Source organism: the organism of the source record quoted next, unplaced genomic scaffold, assembly GCF_019419815.1.
Source record: "Pyrus x bretschneideri cultivar Hongxiangsu unplaced genomic scaffold, Pyrus_bretschneideri_v1 Contig1, whole genome shotgun sequence".
Classification (NCBI taxonomy): Eukaryota; Viridiplantae; Streptophyta; class Magnoliopsida; order Rosales; family Rosaceae; genus Pyrus; species Pyrus x bretschneideri.
Window position 1 is genome coordinate 2,489,275 of NW_025999390.1, and position 19,449 is coordinate 2,508,723.

Genomic DNA, 19,449 nt, shown 5'->3' on the forward strand with positions numbered 1-19,449 from the left:
TCTCTCTCTCTCTCTCTCTCTCTCTCGTTACAATGCCAATAGCATTCACAAGTGTGTATGGGTGTAGTGCATCTGGTAATTCATGGTCATGTTTTTATTATTTAGGAGAGGTGGGAGGTTCGAAACTATTACAATAATTTAGGAGAGAGATGAGTTTCAAACTTGAAAAGCATGGGAGGAAACCCAACATCCTACGCACTCAGATATTAGACCACATGTGATAGTCATTTTGATTTTATAAATTATAAATTGTATATCTCTTGTCACGCTAACTAATCACGTAATGAAAACTTAATTGTAAGGACGAAAATTTAGGCCCATGCTATGTTTTACTTGTATATGGACAAAAGGTGAGCTAAGGTTGCCTCACGTATAGTCTCTAGTATTTGCCACTCACCTTCAAGATGCTATGTATTTGTCGACATCTACGCATTGGATTGGGATGGTTGGACTTAATTCTCCGCAGCAAAGAAAATGAAGATGAAGCCACAGAGTCTAAATACTTACATACATATGTATACGTAGTGTTATATCTGCCCTTTCTAAACAAACCCTATTGTTCAACAAAAAAAAAAAAAAACCCTAATCAACCAGTTGGTCTGACGTCGTTTAGTGGATTTGATATTGATGGGCAAGCTTGCATTATGTGTTTGCTGTTATAATGGGTGACGTGTAAGAATTGATAACCCAATGGGTTTCCAATTAGCTTATAAGGCAGAGAAGGTCACGATTTGGAGGAGCAATACCATAATTTGAATTCTGGGAAGAGTTTTCGATACTCATAGCGGCAACTCCCAGTTTTTCTAGCTCCTCCTCCTCCTCCTCCCTCATGAGCTATTTGCTTGCCTTTACTGTATTTCTAACCCTATTTCTCAGCTCTTTGGAGAAGGGCTTTGCCATGGAAGAAAACCAGCTTCTCCATCAACATGCTCATACAGTTGAACTCAATTCTCTGCTGCCGGCAACCTCCTGCAGCCCTAGCTCCTCCGCCAAAGGTTAATAAATATGTTCATGTTTTTTTTTTTTAAATTTTAATTTCAGTTTTATTGGAAATATTATATATATATAGATAATGAGAGAGTAGCAAAGTGCAACGAATTAGTAGCTTAATACAATTCCCACGTTCCATATTTTGTACTATTTACAATAATCTGAACTGAACATTTTGTAGGTCATCATTGCAAAATATCATTCTTACAAAAATTTATTCATATTAAAAGCTATATTTTGTTAGAGCTTGCTTATACGTAGATACATGGTTTAATTGCAAAGTTGGAAACATATGTAGTGCGGGTGGTCGGAGAATCCAATTCCTTAACCCCATGAATTAGTAGAGACACAACAACAAGCCATTAGAAACATTTCTTTTTATAAAATAGATAAAAGAAAATTTAAGGGGATACTTTTGATAAGGAAAGCACGGGTTAGATTCCTGCAAATTTTAGAAAGTCATAAAATTGATGTTTTGAAAAGCAATAAACTATTGGTAGTTGTTTTAATTTTCAACATGCATGATTGTGAAATGGAACCAAACATGTAAATAGTGAGCCACCATATACCCATTATTTGATGCCAACACGAGATTATATATTAACACCAACAACAAAGGGGATTATGTTTTTTTACTACTAATATTTACACAATCTTAATCTATTACGAGGAAGGAATTCAAAACTTGAGTATATAAAGAAAAGTATATTGCTCTAATCAACTTGGTATCAAACTCAAATCTATCGAGAAAAATAAGAAGAGGTCAATTTTGACATAATAAATAATTCTTTGTTGTTAAAAAATTTCAAAAGTTACTGAAAGAGCTTTTTTTCATGGCTTTCTTTGTTTCTTAAAGTCTCTGTTTCCAATAACATATATGTGTGATGCACACGCGTGTATTTGAAGTTTAAATTTTTTACATTCATTTTATGTATAGTTTTTCCGTAGTAATTTATCTTTGATTGACACCTGTTAATAAATTTAACTATTTTTAACTTTGTTGTCATAAAATTAACACATTTCAATCAATGATAAAGGCCACATAGATGCCACACGAATATAGAAAATTTAATCTTGTGTATTTGTAAGCTGCAACAATTAAAAATTACGCAATGACCAAATATGATACAATTAATTAAATAAATTCGACTATGATTGCTCAACAAAAGCATGACATAAAAATTTTTTTTTTTTCCTTTTTTTTTTTTTTTACTAAACAAATTAAAATATCCAAAAACCATGCATGTTGTTTGGTCATTCATGTTCACATAAGCAGTACGACAGAGACTGGCCAGCAGGCCAAGACACCGATGAACATTGATGCCTAGTGCCGACCTTTACCAAATAATGCAAAGAATATAGCAAGGCTGAATAATCTTTCAGTCTCACAACCCAGTCCCATCTTAAAGACAAATTGCTTTTTCATATTCCAAAAAAAAAAAAAAAAACCATAAGAAAATATTACGTATTTTTGGTATTTTTGCTCATCAACACTTTCTTCTGAAGTAAAAATCGTTAACTAAATTCTAACGATTTTTTTAAAAAATACTACAACTCGGAAAACACTTTTAAGTTTTTGTGCTGAACGTAATCAGAAACGCTTGATTGTAATTAAAAAAGTGTGAAGTAATTGTGAATCATCTATTTGAATTCAGGTCACGACAACAAGGGACCAACGTCATCATCGACCGTACTGAAAGTGGTGCACAAGCACGGACCATGCTCTGGAATCAAGAAGAAGAACTCCAAAATTCCAACGCACGCTCAAATCCTCAAGCAAGACCAAGCCCGAGTTGACTCAATCCACTCCCGAGTCAACACCAAGAAAGCACCATCCGCAGCCACCGTCGACAAACTCCGCCCATCCGCCGAAACCAAAACTCCGGCCCAGTCCGGAAGCGTAGTGGGCTCAGGCAACTACATTGTCAGCGTGGGCCTGGGCTCGCCCAAGAAGATGCTCACCCTCATCTTCGACACGGGAAGTGATCTGACGTGGACCCAATGCCGCCCATGTGCCAAATCATGTTACAAACAGAAGGAGCCCATCTTCGACCCCGCAGCATCCGCCTCATACGTCAAAATCTCTTGTAGCTCCGCCACGTGTTCCGAACTGGTGTCAGGCACTGGAAACACTCCCGGCTGCGCCTCCTCCACGTGCATCTATGGCATTCAGTACGGAGACCAGTCATTCTCCGTCGGATTTTTCGGGAAGGAACGGCTGAGCTTAACGCCGACGGATATTTTTGACGGGTTTTTGTTCGGGTGCGGCCAGAACAATCAGGGACTCTTCGGGGGCGCCGCCGGTTTGCTCGGTCTCGGCCGGGATAAAATCTCCATCATCGAGCAATCCGCCTTGAAATACAGCCGGTTCTTCTCCTACTGCCTCCCCTCCAAATCCAGCGGCACTGGATACCTCAGCTTCGGCAAAGGCGGCGGATCTTCCAGCGCCGTGAAATTCACACCCCTCGCCGACGTCTCCCAAGGCGGGTCGTTTTACGGCCTCGACGTCGTCGGGATCAGCGTTGGCGGGAAAAAATTACCGATTCCCGGTACAATTTTTTCCTCCTCGGGGACGATTATAGATTCCGGGACAGTGATCACGCGCCTGCCGCCGACAGCATACAAGGCACTGCGCGACGCGTTTCAGCAGGGGATGAAGAGCTACCCGTCAGCTCCGGCGCTTTCGATTCTCGACACTTGTTACGACTTCAGTAAGGTCGATACGGTGACGTTTCCGAAAATTTCGTTTGCGTTCGGCGGCGGAACGACGTTGGAATTGGACCCGACCGGGATATTCTACGCGGCAAGTGCCGATCAAGTTTGCCTGGCGTTTGCCGCAAACGGTGACGACAGCGACATAGGGATATTTGGGAACGTTCAGCAGAAGAGGGTGCAGGTGGTTTATGATGTGGCTGGTGGAAAAATCGGATTTGCCCCTGCAGGATGCCCATGAGGGCTTATGTGATTAGCTGCTTGATTAGGATGGTTAAGAAGTTTGATTAAGCTGGCAGCAGCAGCAGCTTAGGGAAAATGTTGGATTAAACAGTTGACGACTAAAGATCGTCCTCAATTGGTATTAAAAAAAATGTAATGGTAATACATGTAGACGAGTTGGAACAAACCATGTAGTGACGATTGGTATGTGCGTGTAAACGTAACAGTAAAAATGAATTTCAAATGTGTAAAGTGTATAAAATAAAATAAAAGTACACTTTTGAATTGTTGCGATTTTATAATTCTTGCATATCCAGTCTACTCGATAATTCTTGTAAAACTTTACTTCATTTATATTTCTAAAAAATTGAATGCAAGTCGATGCGTTGGATTACAAGAGATTTATATTTTAATTGGCTAAGAATATTTACACTTACTGCCGTGTTCAATTCCTCTTTAAAAAAACTGTGTTGAATTAGCCAAGTTGGGAATGAAAAACACTATTAACTTGCTATTATGGATGAGTGGTGAGTGACGAGTGATGACCGAATTATTACGCGAGGGAATTTCAAATATAACACTGTTACAGAAAAGTTGCAAAAGCAGGCATGGCAGGCATATCTTCTGCAGATCCTTGCCAAAAGCACTTTGAAGGGGAAACAAACAAGATGCTACAACGAAAAAGTTACACAAATTATTGTGGCGCACCGACACCTTCGAATTTCCATTTTAATTGCCGTACGTCCCTACCTCCCAATGAGCTTATAAGGATATATAGGAGTTTATGCTCAGATTCCAGGAGCTACTAGCTAGGCTTGTTATTAGATCATGGCAACTCCCATTTCTATCTCCCCTTCCTTCCTCAGGGTTTTCTTTGGTTGCTTTGTGTTTTTTATCTGCGTAATTCTCTGCTCGCCGGAGAAGGGCCTTGCTTTGACAGAAGGAGATACAAAAACTGACCTTCTTCCACATACTCACACAGTTGAAGTAAACTCTCTGCAACCAGCAACCACCTGCATCCTCTCCACCCAAGGTTGAACTCCATATATAACAGCATTATTAAAGCGCTTCCTTCTGCAGCTTAAGTTTTTGAACTTTAATTACCCCCCTATTATCTCTATGTGTGCGTGCGTTTTGTCTTTTCTGATCGAGTATATATGTATATTCAGTTCGAGCTAATTGCTTATATGAAACTCCATGGTTTAACCAGGTCAGTACATATGCATGGATAAATTATCGCATCGACCAGATGTTGTCTTAGTAATTTACATGTTTTAACTATACAGGTGGACTAATAACTAAGCATTTTATATATTAGTCCATGGGTTAAGATAGGAGGACGCTTATTTTTTGACACGCATTTTATAAGATCCAGTCCATTATCCGAAATGTCAATATTGTAATTCATCATTCTTAAATTATTTATTAATTTATTTTAAATTATCACATAGTTATGATAAATGAGAAACTAAAGATGAATATTTTCAATTCAGGTCCTTACAATAACAAGGAATCGGTATTGGAAGTGGTACACAAGCATGGGCCATGCAAACAACACAGATCACAAAGTAACCCCACTGATCAGGATCGCACTCAAATCCTCAAGCAAGACGAAGCCCGAGTCAGCTCAATTCACTACCGTCTTAACTCACTCACACAACCTGACGCCGCCACCAATACCATCCCCGTCCAGTACGGTCTGGAACTTGGATCATCCAACTACATTGTAACAGTGGGCCTCGGCACACCGGCCAAAAACCTCTCCCTCCTTATCGACACAGGCAGCGACCTAACTTGGACACAATGCCGACCGTGTGTCCCATCTTGTTACAAACAGAAAGAGCCAATGTTCGACCCCTCCCACTCCACCTCATACTCCAACATCTCCTGTGAGTCCGCTGCGTGTTCTCAGCTCACAGTGGCCGGCATCGGCCGCGACTGCTCTGCCGCCACGTGCACCTACAGCGCCAAGTATTTAGACAACTCTTCCTCACTGGGCTTCTTCGGCAATGACAAGCTAACAATAACACCGACGGATGCTTACGATGATTTCGATTTTGGCTGCGCGCAAAACAGCGAAGTCCAGTTTGGCGCCGCCGCCGGTTTGCTCGGTCTGGGCCGGACCAGCATCTCCTTCGTCGAACAAACCTCCCAGAAATACAAACGAGTGTTCTCCTACTGTCTACCCTCCACTTCAAGCTCCACCGGCTACCTCAAATTCGGCCCCGACGGAGGCTCCGGTAACGCCGTCAAGTTCACGCCGCTCAAAACTTTATCCCAAAGCGCTACATTTTACGCCCTTGACCTAGTTGGAATCACCGTCGGTAGCCGTCAGCTGAAGATTTCAGCCTCTATCTTTTCAAAGTCGGGGACAGTCATCGACTCGGGGACGGTGATCACGCGCCTCCCTGCCACCCCGTATGCCGCATTACGCGCGGCTTTTAGAAAAGCGATGAAGAAGTACCCTTTTGCTAAGTCGAAGTCTGCCCTACTAGACACTTGCTACGACTTTAGTGGACTTAAAACGGTGTCGTACCCAAAGATAGGGTTTGTATTTGGAGGTGGGGTTACGGTAGACTTGGACGCGACAGGGGTACTGTTCCAGACTAGTGGTTCGCAGTTTTGCTTGGCGTTTGCAGGAAACAAGGACGATAGTAGCGTCGGGATTATCGGCAACGTTCAGCAGAAGAGGCTGCAAGTGGTGTACGACGTTGCTGGGGGAAAGATCGGATTTGGCCCTGCAGGTTGCCCCTGATTGATTAGCTACTTAAATCATTGCTGATGAAGATTTCTAACTGGTGGTACTGCTAAGTAAGCAGCTACCGAAAAAATAAAGTTGTTAGTAATGATCTCGTTGTCTTGTGGTTCCGGTGATGTCAAAGTGTTAATTATCTGTCACTACAAGAAAAATGACCTATGGATACAAAATTGAGGACACACTTAATTATTTTGTGGATAACTAACCAATTTTACACACAAAAAAATTGTATTTGTTTCCTTTGTATAAAGGCACTAATTAATGTGCCCATTCTTCTACAAATTTGGCACAAATATTTTTTCAAGACATCATTATAAAAATAATGGACTCAAATTATCATTTGTGCCAACATTTTACTTGTAAAGACACAATTATTTATTTTTTATTATTTTTCAAATACTTATGGCCCACACATACCCCACTTTCTCTGTCTCTCCGTCTCTCTCAGTTAACCCACCCACACCCCACTTTCGTCCCTAACCCACCCACACACCACACCCCACTTCCCTCCCTCTCCCTTTAACCCAAATTCTCTCTTTCTCAACCAAACAAAATTTATGCATCTCTCTCTACCACTCTCACTTCTCTCAAATCTGAGATTTTCTTTCGTTTTTTTCTTGGAAAAACACATGTGCATCAGATTTGAGAAACACCAACGCCTCCGCATCTCTCTCTATCTCAATCGATCCGTCTCTCCCTCTCGTTGCATCTCACGCTCAGATCCCAACTGTCTGTCGTTTGAGAAAGAACTTGAAGAAATGCAAGAGAAGGTTCAGGCAACGAGGCTTTAGAAGGAGAAACCAAGAAGCTCCTTAAGAAGGAGGAATCTTGAAGTTCAAGAAGGAAGAGCTCCAAACAAAGGGCCAAGAGCAAGACAAGCTTCAGATGGAGTTGAAGAAGCTGCAGGAGTTCAAACTCGTCGAGTCGGTTAAGTCTGAGATCGGATCTAAGATTCTGAGGAAGCACCATCGTCTTCACTGTTCCTCAGATCAATGCCATAAGGAGGTAGTTGTTTTATATTTTTCCTAATTCGCAATCAAGTTTTCCTTTTTTTTGTTTAATTTTTCAAATTTATTGTAATTTTTTGGGATTCCACAGTATTTGGAGGCAAAGGGGTTTAGATGGTTTAGGGGTTCGTTTTTGACCTTTGATACCTTGTGATCGATCAACTGGAATTTCAAAATTGGATAGTCTGTATTTTTGTTAGCTAGCTGTAGAGTTGTATGATAAGCTTGGAGGTATACTTAATTATGTCCTATAATTTTTTAAGTGTTGAAAACCTGAGAGAAACAGAGTTCATACCCCTGTGGTTTTTCACGTGGGTTGTAACCCTACCTCTATACTACTGCAATTTTAAAACATTATCTTATATATGACTTTAAAGTTTTTGTTAATTAATTCTTTTTAATCAAATAGTGTCTGCGTTAGTTTCCTTTCCATATTTCTAGTGTTCTAGAATTTTTAGTTTGTGTGTAATGTTTGAATTGATTGTATTAAATTTGGTTGTGATTTTTTCTTTCTTTTGTATTATAGTGCAACAAAGACATAATCTAATCTATAAAGTTGTTTGTTTACATTCTTTGATCAGGAGCTGCTAATCAGTTATTAACACAACTTTATATTGTTGGGTGACTTATCATTGTTGTGATCATCAGTACCTATATGGCTATCAGCAGTGTCGATGATGTCGGTGTTAAGTAATATCTCTCTGTCTCTTGGAAAGGATTGGCCTTACTCTTGCTAAGGGTGTAGATATCATATCTCTTCAATTGTTTCTTAATTTATTTTTTGCACTTGCTCCTTTGATCAATTATTTAGCTATATATCAGAGTCATGATATGATGGCCATTTTTAGGTGAACATTTTCAGTATTATTTTAGATAGTATACAATACCAAATAATGTATTGAAATTTGATATTCTGAACTGAATTCGTCAGATTGTAAATCAGCATGAAGCTACAAGTAGCAACATTGTCAGGCACAAGGAGTTTAATCTTCAAACACTTGGAATTGGTGGCTTAGGTGCTGAGTTTGCAGATATATTTCGAAGAGCTTTTGCATCCCATGTTTTCCCTCCTCACGTGACAAATAAGTAAGATAACAGATTATTCTAGTTGCGCTGATATCTTTTTGGTATAACTTTATACCACACTCCTTTCTGGAAAGACATTGAACCATGTCGAATCGTGATTTAACACATCATTTTGATGCTAGTACATTATTTTAACAAAGCTATTTGAGCATGTCTGAATGATTTTGGATATGCAACTTATCCTTAGGGATCAGTTAGCTATTATCTGCATTGGTGATTGATGAGATTTCTATTTTTGTGAATTGTGCTAGATTGTTAATGGCCCTGAAGTTTTGAGCAAGTTGGTGAAACTAAGAAAAATGTTAGGAATCTATTTGCTAATGCTGAGAATGATCAAGGGGCTCGCGGTAAGGGAAATATATACATGTCTAGTGCACTTAGGCTGGTTTTTCAATAATTTCTAATCTCATTATGTCCTTAATTCCCCTGGAGACCAGAGTGGTTTGCATGCGATAATCTTTGATGAAATGGATGCTATTTGTAAGGTATAAATATTTCCTAGTCTATGCTTTTTACTAAGATTCTTATTCAACTACAATTTATTTTCAATTCAGAAAAAGTTGTGGGACTCTCAGTTTAAGCAAGAAGGGAATGTGGTTTAAGTGAGCTTCATTGCACGAAGAACTTGGGTTCATCAGCTGCAGTGCTGTGAGGGAAGATAGGATTCTGAAGGACTTGGTTGTGAATAACTAAAATACGTGTATATTGTGGGATTTGTTGATTTAAAAGAAAATTCAATTTTTCTACATTAATATATATATTTTTTTTAAACAGAACCTATTGGGCACGATTTGAAAATTGTGCGCAATATGATTCTGTCACCTGACAATTTGACATGGTTGTCAGACACAAATAGGCTGTTATTTGTGCTGAACTCTTTGAGCACAATTGTTGGTGCTTTTTGACCTCAAAGGGCACAAATAATTTATTGTGTGCATTGCTCATTTTTTTTGTAGTGTGTTATTTATCCTCCTTATGAATGTTTGTTATCCTTTTTAAGAAAGCAATATTTTAATAGATTTGAAGTTCACTGAAAGTTTTCGGACAAAAAATTAGAAACTTTGTCTTTCATTCAAACCGTTAGAACATCAAATATTTCATTCATTGCATTCAGGTCCAATACAGAACTTAGCATGAGGTTCAAAGTGATTACTTTTTTTTTTTTTTTCTTGTTCTTTAAAAATGGACCAACCAATGGTTTCACCATTGCATTCCATTATTTCGGGGTAACTATTATATTCCATTAAGTTTTCTCATCAATTCTAACTAACCCGAAAGATTCTTCAGAGATATTTTAACCTATCATTGACCATCATCGTGTTTTTTTTTTCGCGTTGCCCTAATAGTATTGATTTCGTCGCAGAGGTGATGACTAATTAATTAGTATGGACTTCAATTAAGGACATCCACATGTGCAACCGGGAAATAAGCGCATGCAGCCACAAGAAAATTCGTCATTATGTACGTAGTTTCCTAGCTTGGAAAACTTGATCCACGATACTTGACGGGAATTGCTTTGTCTCACTCTCTATGCATATCTTCTCCAAATCGATCTGTCTTTGTCTGCAAAGACTACACAAGTATACGTTGTTGTTGTTGAAATGATAAGACATTTCTAATTAGCATTTGACTTGCTAATTAATTACCATTTGACTTGCTAATTAATTACCATTTGAAAACTTAAGCACTCTCTGACTAGTCTTGAGTATCTAAATTCACGATTCCATACATATGCCTGCTTTTTCCAGCTTGCATGTCCTCCACTGAAATAATATCTTCTCAGTCCGATTTATCATTGAATTTATATATATAAAATAAAGTACTATATATATATATATATATATATATATATATATATATATAACAAATCCTCTCCAGATCTAAAAAAAAGGGAGCCCAAGGATCACATGATTCGGGCTGTCGAAATTTGATCCAACAGCTACAATTATTATAACTTTTAGAGAGGCCCCATGTTTGTAGCTGTTGGATCAAAATTTCAACGGTCCAAATCTTTTGATCTTTGAGCTCTATTTTTTTATATCCGAAGAGGATACGTACTCATATATATATATATATGTGTGTGCGCGCGCGTGTGTGTGTGAATTCAATGTTATAAAATTTACATGAATTAATAATTAAGTCCGCTTATGCATGGCGACCTTCATTATTTTTAATAGAAAAATTAAAGTCCAGAAAAATAACACCAAAGTATTCGTATACGTCAACCGTGAGTCTCCTTATAAGGGAGTGCATCCTCATCCCAAATCTAAGAGCTAAAAACTTGAGCTAAAAACCTTTAGGGAGTAATAAGGCTTCATGGAAATTGCTCCGATGAATTTTAGCTCTTTTTTTTCAGGTCTTTTGGTTTATATGTATTATTTCTTTGTCTAGTTCTCTGCTCTTTGGAGAAGGGTTTTGCCTTGGCAGGAAGGAAGGATAAACTTACTCATCACACAGTTCAGTTGAAATCTCTACTGCCTGCAACTACTTGCACCCCCTCCACCAAAGGTACTTACTAATTTTTTGTGTTGCTAACTCTTTCTATATGTGTCATGTATATATGTCAATATATTAATACATGCACGAATCGTGTTCCTTAATGTTTAGTTATGATATGTTATATATGTTATAAAAATAATTTGGATTTTAGCGTCAAGATGTCATATAGTGTTACTATTTTTCATGTTATATCAATGACAAATTTATGCAAATATATATTATCAATAAGACTGTTAACACATTACGTGTGTTGCGCTAGAGCATCAAATATAACAAATAAATTGATAGGCTTTTACTTTATTTCTTTTTCCATAATCCATATTATTAAAAAAATAAATGGTCCTAGTCTCAATAGTTTTTTTTTTTTTTCATTTTTGTTAAATTTTATTTTTCTAATCTTTTGGCAACTTTCAATGTGCTTGGCTGATAATTTGCTGGTTTTAGTTAAATAAATCTTTGAGGATAGTGTCAAGTATGAGCAATAATTAGAGTCTCACCTCGATTTGTTGATTGTTTCTTAGGGGGTGTAGTCAAACTAAGATTTTAAGGGTTTTAAAGTGCTAGATTTAATGGTCCTAGTCTCAATAGTTTTTTTTTTTTTTTTTTCGTGAAGCCTGAAGTGTCCCACATTTTGAAAAGTAGGAGTGATTTCTAATGGAATCTAGAAAGACTAAAGGTATATCAGCTCACTCCTGATCATAATCAATTGGAACACGTCCTTTAAGCTATTTACAAGTCTATTTAAGTGAAACTTGGAAAAATACTTAAAGTGCTTCATGCATTTTTATTAAGGATTGTTCCAAAAATATTTTTACCAAAATCAAGTTTTAATCATTTTTACACAATGCTTTATAATGTTAGCATGAAAATTAACTTTAAACTGTGAGTTGACAGAAAGTTCAAGAAAAGTCTCATGCACTTTGAGAGAGTCATCTTGACATTTATTTCGAAACCTTTGCCAACGATAAGTGGAGATACAAAATTTGAGTGTACAATTACTTTATAGCTCAAATATTTAGGGTTTACACATTAGGTCTAGTGTTTGATACTTGGCTCTCCCAATGACCGTTCCACAAAGTGACATCATACGAACCCAAGCAAGAGAACCACAAATGGAGTAAATAATTTTGTTCTGGAAATCTTGCCAAATGCTTCCATTATTTATACTTGAGCTATATATAGTTATACGCGCACTCAAACCCTAAACGTGTCACCAAATTCTGTTGCTAGTCTACATGCATGAACTGTGTTCATCAAAATTTATTCAGCAAAATGACTCAGCTAGTAGTGCTAAATTAATTCAGATTTGAGACCACTCTAAACCTGATTTATTACTTAATCATAATCAATTTAGCAACTTCCAGCGGCGAATCCAATCTTCCCTCCTGCAACATCGTACACCACTTCAAACCCTTTCTGCTGAAAATTCCCAATGATCCCCGGCTGCCGATCTTCGGTGTTAGGAAGAATCGCCAAGCAAACCTGCGAAGTATCAACTATCACAATCACTGTCCCCGCCGATTTCAATTCCAAAGTAAGCCCGCCACGGAACGTAAACGCAACCACCGGAAACCCAAGACAGTTCAGTGGGTACTGGACAGTTGCTACGACCTTAGAGCGTATAACTTGGAGACGGTCTTGTTTCCGGCGGTAGCGTTTACGTTCAGTGGCGGGCTTACTTTGGAATTGAAATCGGCGGGGACAGTGATTGTGATAGTTGATACTTCGCAGGTTTGCTTGGCGATTCTTCCTAACACCGAAGATCGGCAGCCGGGGATCATTGGGAATTTGCAGCAGAAAGGGTTTGAAGTGGTGTACGATGTTGCAGGAGGGAAGATTGGATTCGCCGCTGGAAGTTGCTAAATTGATTATGATTAAGTAATAAATCAGGTTTAGAGTGGTCTCAAATCTGAATTAATTTAGCACTACTAGCTGAGTCATTTTGCTGAATAAATTTTGATGAACACAGTTCATGCATGTAGACTAGCAACAGAATTTGGTGACATGTTTAGGGTTTGAGTGCGCGTATAACTATATAACTATATATATATATATATATATATATAGCTCAAGTATAAATAATGGAAGCATTTGGCAAGATTTCCAGAACAAAATTATTTACTCCATTTGTGGTTCTCTGGCTTGGGTTCGTATGATGTCACTTTGTGGAACGGTCATTGGGAGAGCCAAGTATCAAACACTAGACCTAATGTGTAAACCCTAAATATTTGAGCTATAAAGTAATTGTACACTCAAATTTTGTATCTCCACTTATCGTTGGCAAAAGTTTCGAAATAAATGTCAAGATGACTCTCTCAAAGTGCATGAGACTTTTCTTGAACTTTCTGTCAACTCACAGTTTAAAGTTAATTTTCATGCTAACATTATAAAGCATTGTGTAAAAAATGATTAAAACTTGATTTTGGTAAAAATATTTTTGGAACAATCCTTAATAAAAATGCATGAAGCACTTGAAGTATTTTTCCAAGTTTCACTTAAATAGACTTATAAATAGCTTAAAGGACGTGTTCCAATTGATTATGATCAGGAGTGAGCTGATATACCTTTAGTCTTTTTGGATTCCATTAGAAATCACTCCTACTTTTCAAAGTGTGGGACACTTCAGGCTTCATGAAAATAAAAATAAAAATAAAAACTATTGAGACTAGGACGATTAAATCTATCACTTTTAAAACCCTTAAAATTTTAGTTTAACTACACCCCCTAAGAAACAATCAACAAATCGAGGTGAGACTCTAATTATTGCTCATACTTGACACTACCCTCAAAGATTTATTTAACTAAAACCAGCAAATTAGCAGCCAATAACATTGAAAGTTGCCAAAAGATTAGAAAAATAAATTTTAAAAAAAAAAGAAAAAAAAACTATTCAGACTAGCACCATTTATTTTTTTAATAATATGGATTATGGAAAAAGAAATAAAGTAAAAGCCTATCAAAATTGGTCGGGCATTCCTAATTCTAACAACAGGATGGTGAATAATGATTCAAGAAAATAAAAGGCTCAGAAGAGTCGGGCCTCTTCTACATTATCCACAAGAGGCTTCATCGACAGAGCTCTTTTCTTTATTTTTTTACTTTTTAAATTTAAATAGTATATTCTACTTGAAACTAATTTAAATTAAAAAGAGTGCAATTTGATCTCGAACTCGAACAAACCGTATGTCCCATTGGATTTTATTAACCAAAAACAAGGAAAACATGGTTACAATACAAGAGTAAGAAAATCGAAAAAAATGGTGGACTCAAAGTATTATTTGTTCTTTATAGGTAGAAACTTTATGTCGACAATAAAAACAAAGATGGTGACATGAGATTCGGAAATTTGAGCCCACAATTGCTTTCAGCGGTGGGAAGCGGAGAGCCAAGTAATAATCGGCCGAATGGGGTCCTAATTGCTTTCATTTGGTATAAGCTACTACCATACTAGGCTTAATAACTTCACCAAGCTACGCTAAGGATGCACACCCACAATTTTTTAGGCCTCCCCTCCCTTGAAGAAGAGAAACCGAGGAATCTTGTTCGGGTGATTACGATGAGCACACGTTGTTGAATCAAATAGAACTAATATTCACAGGGTGTTATGTTTTTGTGATAGGTATCGCACGAATGAAGGAAATAAAACAACTGAGGTTATACTCGAATTATACCCAAGTTTGCGTCTAATTTCATAATGTCGAGATATACTCTCATTTAGTTGATTCAACATCGTCATTGGACAAGTGCTACACTTTAGGAACGCATGATAAGCATCTATCGAACAGATGAGGACAATAGGTCTATGTCTTGGTTCTAAAAAAAATCCTCATTGTCTTATTCTTGCGGATGAGATCTACTTTTACTTTTGAAGTCGCAAGAAAAAAAAACAGCAAGGACATGAAACTGATTCATTTCTCATGGAATAGTCTTGTCACAATCGCACTGCCAAACAAGTTCGGTACAATGTACTAGCATAAATAATGTCACTTTTACATGATTTATATGAAAAAAGTTTAACGTTATTGTAATGCCCCAATCCAATAATATAATATCAAACGTAAATTTTTGTCCACTTATTGTTGCATTATTCGACTGAAAGCCACCGGAGAACCTATTCCATACAAATTGCTCTCCATTTCCACATTGAAAGAGTCGTTACCTTTTGTGACGATTTTAACGTCCCATACCCCACTACCCAAATTTTCTGTACTAATCCCGAGAAACCAAAAAAACATGTGGAAAGTGAAAAATCAGTCGCATTGTAATTTGTTGTTACGATTTCAATTTTATTATCTACACATCAATCCCCATGAAAAAGGGATTAACCTACCAAGTGAAAATTACAATTAACAACAAATAATAATTAAAGGCTTTTTTTAACAAAAAAGAAAAAGAAACAATTAAAAGTTACCGCCGTTTAAGATTCTCAATCGTCGTCGTCGTCGTCGCCGGACTTGTGATGATTCACCTTAGACGCAAAACTCAATCCCCGCGCTACGACCGTCGTCTGCGGCGCCTCCACGACCGTTGCCGACGACATCTCCATCTCGCATACCCGAACCGCGCCGACTAACTTCTCAGGCAGCTCATCCTCCGCCTGCGCCTCCACCACAAACCCCATGTCTATCGTCACGCTCGTCACGTACCTCAATGCAAGTCGCAGAATCGCCTTCGCGATCCCGGAACTCGCGATATCAACGTCAATCTCGAGGTAGTTGGGTCCTCTGTGGTAATTACACGTCAGCGCCTTCCCCAGCAAACACGCACTGTAATTCCCTACCGTCTTCTCGACGATCCACGGCCCTTTCACGATCCGGTTCACGATCTTGAACCGCTGGTTCCGGAACGCGTCGTCGCCGTGGACGAACCGGTAGAGAAGCGAGCCAGCGGGGATAGGATCCTCCGTGCCGAAATAGAAAACGGCGCTGTGCTGGTCCTTGCCGGGAATCTGGAGATTCACGGCGAAAATGAAGCTCTTCAGGGACTTCCCTTCCGACTGTGCCTTCCGAAGCGCGTTGGCCACGCGATTATCAGGACGAGCGAGTACGTTCTCGAGTTTCGTGCTGGATCTGAGCCAGTCAGTGCCACACGGCTGCAGTAGGTAGTCGCCGGCGGGGCCTTTTTGTTTTTTCGACAAGTAGTTCTTGGCGCGGAGGGAGAATAGGTCGCCGGGAGGTGACGCCCAGCCGTTGGTTCCGGTGGTGAGGTCCACGTGGCGCAAGGATCCGCCATGGACGGACTCGGAGATCCAGTGGGCGGTGGAGGTTGTAGAATCCTCCGATCTGGAGCATTTTCCGGCGTGTTCAGCGACGGAGCTCCGGTGCTTTTGTTTCGTCGGACACATGGTGGCGATGGTGCTTCTCTACTCGTCTCTCTGTTATTTTGGTTTCTCACTATGACTCTCTTCTCTTTCGAAGTGAGCGCCTCATTTGTGGAGGCTACCGCGGTGTATAATAGTGGGGGAAAACGAAGTACCCTTTTTCTTGGACAAAACTACGAGAGTGCCATTGTTTCTGGGACAGCGAATTCTGTATTATTTATTTCCTATTTGATTATTGATCCCATTTGGGAGTCCGGAAGAGATAATTTAATTACACGCCGCTGGTATCTGCTTTTGTTCCTTTTTTTTCTTTTATTTTTTTCGGAAAGCAAAAGTATTGGTCGCACTTAAAATATTAGCATTCTTGTAAAGTTTTAGAGCTCGTTTGTAATGGTTTTTAAAATAATTGAGAGTATTTTTTGTGAATTCTTTTTTTTTTAATAAATCTTTAGTAAAAATGCAAATAATCTTAGAAAAACACTGAAGTGCTTCTTACAAGAAGCACATAACTGATGCTTCTTGCTAGGAGTACCTTAATTGCTTTTGGAACTCATAAACATTTTCTCTAAAAACGTTTTCAGTTATTTTAAAAATACTTACAAGTTACAAATGATATATATTAAAAGCACTTAATGTATCTATGATATTTACTAAAATTCATATAAATATATAATAAGTTTAGAATTATTTTTATTTTGCACATATGGAGCAGTGCATTCACTTCTTTGTTCTCAAATTCTCCTTCTGCAAATTAGAATACCTTTTTATTTATGCTACCTATTATACCTTTTACATATAATTGAAAAAAAAATTATACGTCATAAATTAATTTGCACAAAACGAATTTAATATTTTTTTTCTCTCTTTCAGTTGTATTTTTTTTCTTTTTAATTCTTTTACATGTAAATTGAGCACGCTTAAACGTTCCTTTGACTCACGGAAAGAAAGACACACACACATATACACTCCCTTTGACGCATGCCTTGGATTAAATAAATCCCAATGTAGCAAATCAAAGAATTAGATTATTAATTAATTGAATAAAGCAAACGAAATTGCGTGCACCAATAAACTCACATGCGTGCTTGGATTAAATAATGTCCATGCCACACGATAATAATTATATAATACAAAGTGTGGGGAAAAAAATATGATCCAATAATTATCGGATCCAATATGATCCAATAATTTATTTTTATAATTAAAATAATTATCATAGTGCAGATTCGAACTTGAATACAGTTGAAAATAAAATAATTTCTTCAAATGTTTGAAAACTTAATTTGAAAATGCAGTGATGAATGCATGCTTGCAATTTGTTGATGGAAATCTCCACACCACGTTTTTTCCTATTTTGTTTAAATTTGCTACGACAAGCAAAGATCTGTCGTATGGAGCAAAAAAATTGAAAACTCATGCTTCAAACATGAACCAACCAACCTAGATTAACATCATTCTATATATATTTTCTTTATAAAATCATACTAAATATTAAGTTTCTGATATTTGATTCCGTTCCCTGACACATAAATTCATGAAGGGCGGAACTAACAATTTTCACAAGATTACTAATTTCTATTCTACCATGTACATATGTATTTTTTTTTTCACTAACGATAACATTAGTGGGTTTAAATGTTAAATGTCAGAAAATAGAGAATTGATTGGGATCAAACCTTCACCAAGGCACATATACATTATTGTTTTTCGTCACTATGGTAATTCGCCATCTACATGTGCGACTTTTTGACTAGTTGGCTCTTTACCAATTTCTAGATCTCGTTATCCAATTCTGTCAAAATTTATAATTATCGTTACGTAGAATTCAATTCCATTACATTATACTGTTAATTCCAATAACTAAATTATTCCTAAATTAACATATACTTGAGTATAGTCAAGATTAATATTTAATTCCAATTTCTCTCTTGTTTATTATTAGGAAGATAAATTCTCCATTGTTTTCAAATCCTTGACAAACTTTTCCTTTGTCATAATATCTACCTTTTTTTTTCTTTTTTTTTAAACAAAATAATATCTAGTTTTCTTACGAGTAAAGCAAGAATAAGAAGCATGTTTTGTAATTTCCTGAACACAAGAAGGGTGTTTCCGGAAGTGAAAATAGGAAAATGAAAACAGAGTAGGGGTCCCTAGTGACAAAGTGTCTGACTTGACCAATCTGACCATCAAGAAACCGACACGTGTTATTTTTCTTTTGTAAAGGGCATTCGCTTCAAGAATTTCGTCTTCGATAACCCCATTTTTACGCAACTTTTTTTTTTTTTTGTAAAGGCCCTTCTTCAACAAGGTTTTGGATCATTTATAACTTTCAATATGACGTCACGGCTAGAAGCATGAAAAATGTTGGAATATGTCATAATCAAGTTTAGCTAGTGCGACACTATAGAATTAGTCGGTGTAATGGTATGACTTTCGGATGTTTGGAGATTATGGAGCAATGACATGATTTTATTATGCTGTTTAATATTTTCAAGAATTGTCTTAGAGTTCGATTTTGAATGAGAATTTCTAATTTGATTGCTCTTTATAGGAGAGTTGCTTCATTTTCATTTTGGTGTGCTACATCTTTGTTGGATCTATGTTGAAGGATGAAACTGTTTGGTTTGTTGAATCTACTACACTTGGTGTGACAGTGATTAGACCCGATGGGCATGATACCTTGTGTCTTAATATATTATTTGAGATTTTTTGTTGTCACATGATCTTTGTGTAATACAAGATTTAGTAGCTTCATTTATCTCGTAATCTTGTAGTTTTTTATGAGCTCAGATGAGTGCTTAATGTCTACTTATTTATTCGAGATTCGTGATGTTTATTGTTATATTTTTAGATCT

The 19,449-nt window shown here is 37.5% G+C and overlaps 3 protein-coding genes across 6 annotated transcripts; 2 read left to right on the plus strand and 1 right to left on the minus strand.

The window, feature by feature from the left end:
* Nucleotides 1–757: 757 nt before the first annotated feature.
* LOC125474839 (aspartyl protease family protein At5g10770-like) lies at nt 758–4,209 on the plus strand (the record flags this gene model as incomplete). The annotated part of the gene is made up of 2 exons (XM_048578947.1): nt 758–995; nt 2,646–4,209. Coding segments are annotated over 2 exons (1,536 nt in total), but the record flags the coding sequence as incomplete, so codon positions are not given.
* Nucleotides 4,210–4,600: 391 nt separating this feature from the next.
* On the plus strand, nt 4,601–9,122 carry LOC103953261 (aspartyl protease family protein At5g10770-like). 4 transcript variants are annotated; one of them, XM_048578915.1, is made up of 4 exons: nt 4,601–4,957; nt 5,418–7,687; nt 8,271–8,775; nt 9,027–9,122. In XM_048578915.1, the coding sequence occupies exons 1-2, from the start codon at nt 4,753–4,755 to the stop codon at nt 6,677–6,679; spliced, it is 1,467 nt and encodes a 488-aa protein (XP_048434872.1). In that variant the 5' UTR covers nt 4,601–4,752; the 3' UTR covers nt 6,680–7,687; nt 8,271–8,775; nt 9,027–9,122. The 4 variants fall into 4 exon arrangements, with proteins under 4 accessions (XP_048434872.1, XP_048434887.1, XP_009363276.2 ...); XM_048578930.1 differs by having other exon boundaries at nt 8,338–8,775; XM_009365001.3 differs by having other exon boundaries at nt 8,621–8,775.
* Nucleotides 9,123–15,539: 6,417 nt separating this feature from the next.
* On the minus strand, nt 15,540–16,713 carry LOC103953251 (protein ENHANCED DISEASE RESISTANCE 2-like). The gene has a single exon (XM_009364990.2). It carries the CDS (start codon nt 16,616–16,618, stop codon nt 15,701–15,703), a length of 918 nt encoding a protein of 305 aa, XP_009363265.2. The 5' UTR covers nt 16,619–16,713; the 3' UTR covers nt 15,540–15,700.
* Between the last annotated feature and the right edge of the window lie 2,736 nt (nt 16,714–19,449).

Coding starts and splice junctions, on each gene's coding strand:
- LOC103953261 (XM_048578911.1), top strand. CDS start 4,753: ATGGCAACTCCCATTTCTATCTCCCCTTCCTTCCTCAGGGTTTTCTTT. Junction 4,958..5,417: donor CTGCATCCTCTCCACCCAAG/GTTGAACTCCAT, acceptor TTTTCAATTCAG/GTCCTTACAATAACAAGGAA.
- LOC103953251 (XM_009364990.2), bottom strand. CDS start 16,618: ATGTGTCCGACGAAACAAAAGCACCGGAGCTCCGTCGCTGAACACGCC.